The sequence below is a fragment of the Populus euphratica genome, unplaced genomic scaffold (assembly GCF_000495115.2).
Source record: "Populus euphratica unplaced genomic scaffold, PopEup_1.0 scaffold49.1, whole genome shotgun sequence".
Lineage (NCBI taxonomy): Eukaryota > Viridiplantae > Streptophyta > Magnoliopsida > Malpighiales > Salicaceae > Populus > Populus euphratica.
Genome location: NW_011499875.1, coordinates 1658673 through 1669317, shown reverse-complemented (window position 1 = coordinate 1669317; position 10645 = coordinate 1658673). Strand labels below are relative to the sequence as shown.

The 10645-nt window shown below is 33.9% G+C and overlaps 1 protein-coding gene across 2 annotated transcripts; it reads right to left on the bottom strand.

Moving 5' to 3' along the window:
* Window positions 1-5262: 5262 nt before the first annotated feature.
* On the bottom strand, window positions 5263-10645 carry LOC105128302 (RING/U-box superfamily protein). 2 transcript variants are annotated; one of them, XM_011029906.1, is made up of 3 exons: window positions 10468-10645; window positions 8689-10336; window positions 5263-6008 (listed from the first exon to the last, which is right to left on the bottom strand). In XM_011029906.1, the coding sequence occupies exons 1-3, from the start codon at window positions 10611-10613 to the stop codon at window positions 5490-5492; spliced, it is 2313 nt and encodes a 770-aa protein (XP_011028208.1). In that variant the 5' UTR covers window positions 10614-10645; the 3' UTR covers window positions 5263-5489. The 2 variants fall into 2 exon arrangements, with proteins under 2 accessions (XP_011028208.1, XP_011028209.1); XM_011029907.1 differs by having other exon boundaries at window positions 8689-10386; window positions 10468-10565.

The window sequence follows — 10645 nt, the reverse complement described above, 5'->3', positions numbered from 1 at the left end:
AAAATTCAACTAAAATAAGTAACCTTATCCATAGAACTCTTGGGCGTGGTCCCAACCGTGATGACATGTTGCTTTTGTATTGGTCTAACCATATTATCATTTTTTAAAAAAGATAAAAGAAAAAATGAAACTAGAACAAGTGGACTAAACCAGCAGGGAAAGTAAATTAGCGGGTAACAGATGTGAGGAGCCTGTTTAGATAACACTACATGCCATACCTATGTGGTACCGCGGATGCTTGTGTATTATTATGGATATATTAAAAAAATAAAAAAATATATAAAAAAGATTATTGTAATTCATAATTTTTTTTAAAAAATTATAAAGTTAAATTCTTAATTAATTTAATATTACAAAAAATTAAAAAAGAGATTTTTAGAGAAAATCATAACAAAAAAAAAGAAAAAAAAAATCATGCGGGGAAACATTGGAGCAATTTATTATATTCTATTAGAAAATCTATAGATATAATTTTTAATTAGCTTAATATTAAAAATATTAAAATCAATAAAGATAATTTTTTAAAAAATAATAACAAAAAAATTATATTAGGGAATACTACAGCAGTACATAATGTTTTAAAGAAAAAAACAAACTAGCTTAATATAAAAAAAAATCGACAAAAATAATTTTTTAAAAAATCATAAAAAAAACATGTGGGGAAATACTATAGCAATCTACAGTGTTTAAAAAAAACTATAAAACTAAATTCTCAACCAATTCCATATTAAAAAATAAAATCAACAAAAATAATTTTGAAAAAGAAGAAAAAAGAAGAAGACAATTTTGGAAAAAAAAAGGCAAAAAAAAGGAAAAAAAACATATGGAGAAAGTTACAACTAAATTCTTAACTAGTTTAATATTAAAAAAATAATTCGACAAAGATAATTTAAAAAAATACATGTGGGGAAACACTCTAATAAAACAAAAATCATGTGGGAAAACATTGTAATAATCTACAGTGTTTTTTTTTTAAAAAAACTATAAAGCAAAATCCTCAATCAGCTCAATATGAAAAATATAAAATCATTAAAGATCATTTTGAAAAAAAAATTCATAAAAAAACCATGTAAGGAAACATTATAGTATAATATTTTTAAGAAAAAAATACGTAACTAAATTTTTAACTAGTTCATTATTAAAAAAATTGAACTGGTCTTAGAGATTGAGTACAAGAACTGATTGCGTAAAGGGAAGGTATTAGCACCCCAAATACGCTCTACCTAAGGTAAGATGCATTGTTTTATTGTCTAATAAAATCTAAGGTCTTGTTATGTTTTCTAGTTGTTGGTTCATCTATGATTTAAAAAAAGTCCTCCTCGGTAAGGAGATTATTATCTTATCTCCTCGATAAGAAGATTATTATCTTATCGGGTAATTCTGTTTTCTTTTGTTCTCTCCTCTCTCGGTTTTCTTTTCTCTTTTACACTGTTCTCTCTCTGTTTTCTCCTCACTGTTTCGTTGTCTTCCCTCTCTGTTTTCTCCTTTTATTTTCAGTTCTCTTCTGTTCTTCCCAGCTCTTCTCTGTTTTTTCTTTCCTTACATTCCCCTCTCTCTCTCTGTCTTTTTTTTTTCTTTGTCGTCCTCCTCCTTGTTGCCCTCTTATTTTCTCCTCAATGTCACCTCTCTCTCTGCTCCCCTCTCCTCCATCGTTCCCTTCCATCTCGCCTCCCCCTCTGCATTTGATTCTTCTTCTGGCTTTTATAGCCAAAGGATGAGAGTGTTTTTGGTAAGCCAGCATGCATCACAGTGTTGAGGGTTGTCAGCCGCGATACGCTCCCTTGATTTGAAAACGGCTCCATTATTGCTGCCAACATCTCCTTCCTTAATTATCACAGAACACTAGTTGTTACAAATGATGACATGGTGGAAACGACGCCACTTGGTTTCTTTTGATTCAGCCATTGAATTTCTTGCATTTTTGTAATCAAATCCCCGCCAAAATTCTAATCAGATCCCTTAATGTTAGCGCCTTTTCTAGTTTGGTATTTGATATCAGATTATTTCAATTAAATCCTTAATTAATCATCAAACTTCAATAAATATATAATTAAGCCCGTTTAAGAAAAGTCCTTCTCGGTAAGGAGATTATTATCTTATCGGGTAATTCTAACGTCAACAAAAGAAATTTAATATCCACAATATGTCTTACATATAAGGTCGTAACTCCAGAAATTAAAATAAAACAAAATAATTTTTTTTGGAATTTTTGAAATATTGGTCTAGTTCTTATGACTTTAATAAATTGGTTATTAAAGCTAAAATGCATGCTAATACATATTTTTGAACTTTTCTTTGTTATATAAAAATACAATATGATTTTTTAATTTTTGAGAGACTTGGCCGTATGCATGAAAATAAAAAAAAATTTATTTTTTTATTTTTTGATGACTTGATGAAAATCAGGTAATTTAATACCGGATTTGTATCTTTACAGTATAAAAACAAACCGATATTGATCAAAATGCAATAAAAAAAATTGCAGAAAATCACAGATTTTTTAAAATAATTTTTAAAGAATTTTTATTTTTATTTTTATTTTTTTATTTTTTATTTTTTATTTTTTAAAACTAAATTTATTTTAATCTATGTAGCTGGGCTAACCCAATAAACCTAACCGCTCTCTGGTCCAAGCCAGTGAACTGAGTGGGAAAACAGAAGGCACGCGTGAACTTCCTCGCATGCTCGGTAACATATTCAAATGCTACTGTTCAAGTGACTTATAATTCACTTGAACAGTAACATTAGCATATATAATTCACTTGAACACTGAAATGCAAAGAATGGAATTGCATGCACAGAGACGAGGGGAACAAACCTGGTGGCAGAAAACGATGCTGAAGACGATGGTAATGGCGTACGCTCGCGATGGTGCTGGTGGCGGCTGACCGGAGGACGGCTGGTACGGTGGTCGGTGGCTGGGGAGTCCGGTGATAGCAGCTGTTCTCTCTTCTTCTTCCCTGTGCAGAGGCGCCAAACTCTGGTTTCTTCCTTTTCTGGTTTGCTTCTATTCTACTCTCTGTCACTGTCTTTGTTTCGTCCCTTTCGTCCCTTTTTTTTCCACCCCTCCTTTTTTGTTCTCTCCTCTCTCGGTTTTCTTTCCTCTTTTACACTGTTCTCTCTCTGTTTTCTCCTCACTGTTTCGTTGTCTTCCCTCTCTGTTTTCTCCTTTTATTTTCAGTTCTCTTCTGTTCTTCCCAGCTCTTCTCTGTTTTTTCTTTCCTTACATTCCCCTCTCTCTCTCTGTCTTTTTTTTTTCTTTGTCGTCCTCCCCTTTGTTGCCCTCTTATTTTCTCCTCAATGTCACCTCTCCTCTCTGTCTGCTCTCCTCTTCCCTTTCGTTTGGTTCTTCTTCTGGCTTTTATAGCCAGAGGATGAGAGTATTTTTGGTAAGCCAGCGTGCATCACGGTAGTGAGGGTTCTCAGCCACGATACGCTCCCTTCTTGATTTGGAAACGGCTCCATTATCGCTGCCAACGTCCCCTTCCTTAATTATCATAGAATACCGTCTGTTGCAGACGATGACATGGTGGAAACGGCGCCGCTTGGTTTCTTTTGATTCAGCCATTGAATTTCTTGCATTTTTGTAATCAAATCCCCGCCAAAATTCTAATCAGATCCCTTAATGTTAGCGTCTTTTCTAGTTTGGTATTTGATATCAGATTATTTCAATTAAATCCTTAATTAATTATCAAACTTCAATAAATATATAATTAAGGCTGACCAAATCAACTCTTTAAAATTATAATTAGATCCTAAAACTTTAATTTCTTCCGATAAAAGTCTAAATTAACTTAAAAAATCAATTTTTTTACAATCAAACTCTCTATAAATTCAATTAAACCTTGGATAAAATTTAATAGAGTTTATAAATATCTAATCTTGAACTTTTCTTTCTTTCTTTTCAAAAACAATTGAATTTTCCTTGTTTCCAGGGCTCTCATCAATAAAAGTATACTGTCAAATTTTAACTTTTTGTATTTTTGAACCTCTTAAACCAATTTTGATCTTTCTTTAACATTTCAACCTATTTTTTTTGCTTTTATATTTTTTTTTTATTTCTTCTGAATATATTATTTTTTGTATTTTCTTGATTTTTGTGTGGGAACCCAAAAATAAGTAACAACATTCTTCATAGTGATCTTGTGCATGTTGATAGTGGCGTGGTGGTCGCAAATAGACAAGTTTATTTTTTCTTCTTTTTTCCTTTTTTTTTTCTCTCTTTCCTCCTCAAAAATCATGATGGATTGCCAAAATTAAAAGTTATTGTCTCATTTGTTTTTTTTTAATTAAATTTGATTTTTTCATTATTTATTTTGGTTTGGTTTTTTTATATTGATTTTTCATTTAATTTTTATATTAAGTTTGGTCCTCATTCTTTTAATTGTTATTTTTTTTGTTTTATCATTTTTTTATTTTAATTTCATCCCTAAATATTTTGTTTTATTTTATTTCTATGTCGAATTTGGTTATTTTTCTTTTGATTAGTATATGTTTTGTTTTTTAATCATTTTTTGATTAAATTTTATTTATAATTTTATCCCTTAATATTTTATTGATTAGAAATTTGACTTTTTATTTTTTTGAATTTGCCTTCTATGGGGTTAATTCTCGCTTTATAACTTGGGTCATGGTTTTAAAAACTAATACGAGTTGACTTTATTTTTTTTTTAAATCTAATTTTTTTAAAAAAAAAATTTCATCCTCTAATGTCTGGTTCACTGAAGATTGAATTTCATGATTTTTTTTTTTACTTTCCTTTCTAAAGTTATTATAATTAAATGTCATAAATTATTAGCAAGTTAACCCAAGTTGACTTAAATTTTTTTATATAGATTTTTTTTATTCAATAACAATAAAGAAAAAAAATACTATGCAAGGCTATACATAATAAAAAAAAATCATAAAAAATAAATATTTAATCAATATAAAAAATATAAATGAATCATATTAGCCCATTAAAAAATTAAACACACTCAATATAATTAAAAAAATAATAATTATTTAAAAAACTAAAAAATAATAGAGAAGTAATATTAACTAAAACATAAATTTAAAGATTATTTTAAAAAAACATAAAAACAGGTATTAATAAAATATAAAAATTAAAACAAAATAGAAAGAAAAGAATTATGCTAGACGTTATGGGTTGTTTATTACATTTGTTTCTTTTTTGTGTGCGAGTGTATTCATTTTTATAATTTTCTCTAATTAATTTCAAATTGTATGCTAATATTTTCCTTTCTTTATACACCAACGTCATATTTGATACGAATATATTTCAAGCAAATGGCAGCAGCAGAGCAGAATTAGATGAAGGCTGGCTGAAAACATGTTTTTATTTACATACATCCAGTGTATTTAGCTGAAGTACCAGCAGTAAGACGAGTATATGTAAAAAGAAGATCCCATAGCATGCCAGTATATGATTGCATATACATACCAGGGAGAAAACTGCGTTTTCTTTTTATTCTCATGCCTAACTTTGTCTATGAACTCGCACCAAAAACACGGATTCTCTGTTCAATTGGAAGCCGGCAGCACGGACAAGTAGCTTTCCCCTTCTTCCCGTAATTTTCACTGCAACTTGCACATATGACTTGGTGAGCACAAGGGAGGAAAACAACAGAGACTTCATCTTTTAGACAAATCATGCATTCCCTGTCACAGTTGGCTCCTTTCTCAGACGAATTTTCCAGTTTATCTAATTCATGAAGCAACCTAGCAATTGTTTCTCCTTTGGGCTTTGTCCTCTCAGACTTTCCCGAGGGTAAAGCATTTGACTGATTATTCAACTCAGTGGACTCTGCAGCAGATTTCAGACGTGAAAACTCTTGTTCAAGTCTTTGGAGATCATCCTTGTGCCGCTGGAAGTCAATCTCTATCTTTAGGCGCAAAGCCTCAAGCTTCCTTTTATTTTCAGCCTCAGCAGCTTCCTTGGCGCATCTTTCCTCTTCCACTAAGGTCAAAGCTTGCTCTTTGGCCTTCATCTCCTGCCTCCACTTCACCTGTAAAAATAACATTTCATGGAATAACTGCTTCCCTACTATAGTTTAAGATAGGTAGAATGCATCCATAACCAATTCTGGAAACAAAGAAATGATAACTTAAACAGTTGCGGCAAAATTGAGAACTAGGCAACTAGGTCGCTAACTATACCAAACAGTTGGTTCTAAGACAACTGGTGCGACCCAGAAAAGGCTACTGAACAGAGTCTTGAAGGAATACAGCCTACCAAATGGCTTAGTAGACCATGAAAAACAGAATGTTGGCGACAAAATTCAAAGACACAAGCACAATAAACTAGGATATATTTTATTTTAAATGGTGTTTACTTGCAGATTCCAGCTTTCAAAAATAATCTCAAGTTTTATCATATAGTCTAAACTAGAGAGTGCAACAAGGAATTAGTATTCATTCACCCATAATCAAAATTTGATCACATATCAAACAAAACAAACAGAAATAATTGAGACTTTCAATCAAAACTATGGAACAATGGTGTCAAAGCAATGCATGCATATTCTCAAAAGCCACAATAATAATTATGAAATATTGACCAGTTTTGGAACATCAAATGCATCATAAAATATGAAATAAAGATAAGTAAAATAGATAAGCATATGGCTAAATGTATATGATGTCACAAACAAGTAACAATGCATGGATAAATGTATTTTATCATGTAAACAATGATAATTCACTAGGCTTCTCTAAATCACATCACCATCAAAACAAAAGGATAGTTTAGTAACCTTCTTTGATTGCATTCTCACTCATTTTTATGTAGTAAACTGAAAGGAAAGTAGACAATGATGCAATATAAAGATTAAAAAGGTTATGGAAGTTCTGTATCCAGGCAAACTACCACTTTGGAGTGCATTTTGAGGGTCATGGCACCTAGCTGGTCTCACTGGTGTTACCATGCATACCCATGCAACTTTGCACCAGTAGCAAGGGCCACACAAAAAAAGAATAAGCTAACACTTAAGCTTACAGGTCCACATAATCATGGGACATCAACAAGTTCTTACAAGAAAGAAAGAAGACGGGACAAGGAAAATTCTAAAGATTAAGATGCTAGATCCAGTTTTTTTAATTAAATAATAATAAACAAGTATTTCAGGTTGCAGACATTGGAAATCTTGAAAGTTTTTGCCATTCCTTTCCTACTTTCAATGATGTATAACTAATCTTTCCCGAGTAATATTTTCTCATTTAAGATGAAGAGAGGAATGAAAAAGGTTTCTTGAGAGAGTCCCGGTAGAGCCTTAATTTACACTTACCAGTACTTACTCAAAACCTGTCTCTCCAACAATCAAAAAATTTCCTCACAGAGCAAGGCCTCACCTATACATTGATTAAATATACAATCATTTCTCACTAGACTTGCACTTAAATCAACCAGAAGGTTTGATTTCATGACCAAAATCTAGCCATTGGATGCAATGCAACAACAATGGAGCATCCTCTTTCCACTAATAGTGTATCTGCCTTTTTAATTTTACGTAAGTTATGCATGCCATTAAGGACACAAACAGATCATACTCATATATTAGAGCCTAATGTTTGTAATTCTAAATGAAGTCCATGCCAAATCACTCACAGATAGCCTAAAATGTCATCCACCTAGAGGAAGGGGTAGCTCAATCAACTGAAGCAGATAAAAATAATAGATGGAATGATATTGAAAAGGCATGTTTATGGACTTTAAACAAGCTATAACCACCCTCATTGCTTCTTCTTTGAATAAGTTGAGCTCCGAGATCAGACGCAGAGGAACACAAAATCAAAGACAAAATTATTCTATCCATAAGTCATACAAGACCATGTAGCCTTTGGTTCTATAAAACTCTAATCCCAATATTAGAGTCCCAACCAGTTCAGAGGTAGGAATCACATGGTACGGTGGTAGAATATAATATCTACTATCTAGAGCTGAGTGATGCATTATTTCACATTCATTTCATCCTTACTGTGTTCAGTTAGTCACATGTAAACCTTGCTTAGCAGGAGATTAAACTTTAAGTTTTCCTCTGAGACATGTACATCTTTGACTTCCTATATGACTACTGTAGGAATACCAAATACGACACTATTTTGTTTTTACTAATGAACTTCATGAATTTTGATTCTATAACCTTTTGGTCTATGAAACTCTACTCCCAATAATTAGAATCACAACCACTTAAATGGTAGAAAGCATGTTGTTGAATACAAGTGACTGGAGCAAATTAAGGCTCTTTTTTTTTCAGATGCATGTGATTTTTCTTTTTTAAAATTCACTTGCACTGTTTCAGCTAGCCCTATAAGATTCTTGCTTAGTAAGAGGTTAAACTTATGCTTTCATCCGAGACAAATGTGCATTTATATCTTCCTATCTGATCACTACAGCAATAATACACCATTTTCCTTTAACTAGTGAACTATATAATTCTGAAGGCCCATCTTCTGTCTCTCACACTCCAGGTTTTTCCTTCTGTTGGGGGCGGGTGTGTGAAAGCATTCTTGAGCACTTGAATTATTTATCCTTAAATAAGGCATGCTAAGAGAAACTCACCAGTCTCACAATTCACTGTAACTTAAATTATAACATGAAACTGTGACAACACATGCAGGCAAGGAAACTTATTGGTGCTTGTGCATGTGTGTGTGTCCTGGATTTAGGTAGATAGATGTCTAATGCACCTCAGCTTCCTTCTGAGCCTGCTCAATTTTGGCCAGACATCGCTGCAACTCCTTGATCTTCTCTTTCTCATCTGCAATCTCGGCCTGCAGCTTAGTTTTCTGTTTCTCCCAAGCCAAAAGCCTCTTCAGGCACCTTTTCTCCCTCTTTGCTACCTCCAAACATGTTGTTACTGACTCCGAGGCGCTTAACTTAGAAGCTTCCATCTCTGCCCTGATTTCAGCATTCTCTGTCTCCAGCCGTCTCACGGCTGCATTTGCCCTGTCCACTTGACTGCTAGCCTTCCTTAAAGCATTCTCCATCTCAGACAGCCTCTTCATGGTAGAGTCCTCCAGAGTCTGTTTCCCCTTCTTTAATCGCTGGGTCTCCTCCCTTTCCATCCTCAACATTTTAAGCTCTGTTAAATCACTACTAAGTTTTCTGGCAGCTTGCATTGCCTTCTGATGTGCCCACTCCTTCCGCTCCTTCAATTGTTTCTCCAGTGACTTTATCTGTTGAAGCAGGGTCACCATCATCTCATCCTTCTGATCTTCTCCTACAATCTCCAAATTCTCATCAAGCTTCAAATTCTGAAGCTTGCTCAGCATCAAACTAACTCCATCTTCGTTCTTCAAATTCTGAGACTCCTCACCCTTCTCAACCATACCTTCATTTGCCTTTACAACTGGGGCAGCATCCCCACCCGCGGTAACACTCATACAAGCCTGAGATTGCAACTGAGGTTGCATCTGCATCTGTTTTGAATTAGCCCTAAAACCAGCAGCAAAAATTGCAACATTCCTCTTCAATAAAGACTTCATTGAAGGTGATAGATTAAACCTTTTAGGACACTCAATATCCTTATGCAAAGATATTTCTGCACTATAAGAGAAAAGCCCATTAACTGAAAACTCAGATCCTCCCCCACTTCCAAATCCCCATCCTCCATGAAATCTACACAAAGCTGGGGCCACAACACCAATCCCATTACCATTATCATCCCCACCAACACTCTCTACATTAGTCTGAACATTACCACTCCCATTCCCTGGCAAACTCGCAATAGGAATTTCAAGCGCACTTGCTCTACCAACATGAAGATCACTCATCAACAAACACCACATAGCATCACCTTTACTCAAATGTGGCTTAACTTGTTGCAACAAACAAACCAAACCCGCAAGAGAATACTCCTCTAGTTGCCTTAAATCATCAAAAACAAGCTCAGTTTCATCTGCATTTCCGGTACTACCACCACCACCACCACAATTATTATTATTATTATTCAAAAAGGCCAATGAGTTGTGCAATATATTAGTCAGCACATCCATGCCACCATAACAATGCCCATTGCGCAAAATCGCCTTTAACGCAACATCCTCATCATAACCTAATCCAACAAGCTTAGAAACGGCTTCTTTGTACAAGAATTCAAGATTTTTTAAAAGAATCTCTTCCAATTGTTCCTCAGTACAATAACCCCATCCATTATCATCAAAATTAGAAATGGAGTTATTGTCGTTGTTGCTATGGGTTGGATCGTGAAGGCCCAGATGGTAAGCTAAGGGTTTGAGACCCGATTCAAGAAGGGTTTTGGCATAAACACAGGGATCGAATTCAGTGTAATTGGCAGGGCGGGGAACCCTCCGATTAGCACGGACATGTTTCTCTCTTGCAGTGCAACCCATATAGATTTATTTAAGGAAACACAAAATCAAGAACTGTATAAAAGGATAGATATACGAGAATATAATAATTAAATTAGGAATATTTTCAAATAGATAGAAAGAAAGAACACTTACAGGTGGTGGTGGAGGAGGAGGAGGAGTAGGAGATTGGGGAGCTCGTTTGGTGGTTGTTTGGGGTGAGTTTTGGTGGGTTTTGTGTGTGCGAGAGAGAGCGCGAGACAAAATGATGACAAGGGAAAAGGCATGCGGGCAGCTGACATTACTCGTATAGTTGGGTCGGCTTGTAAGAAGT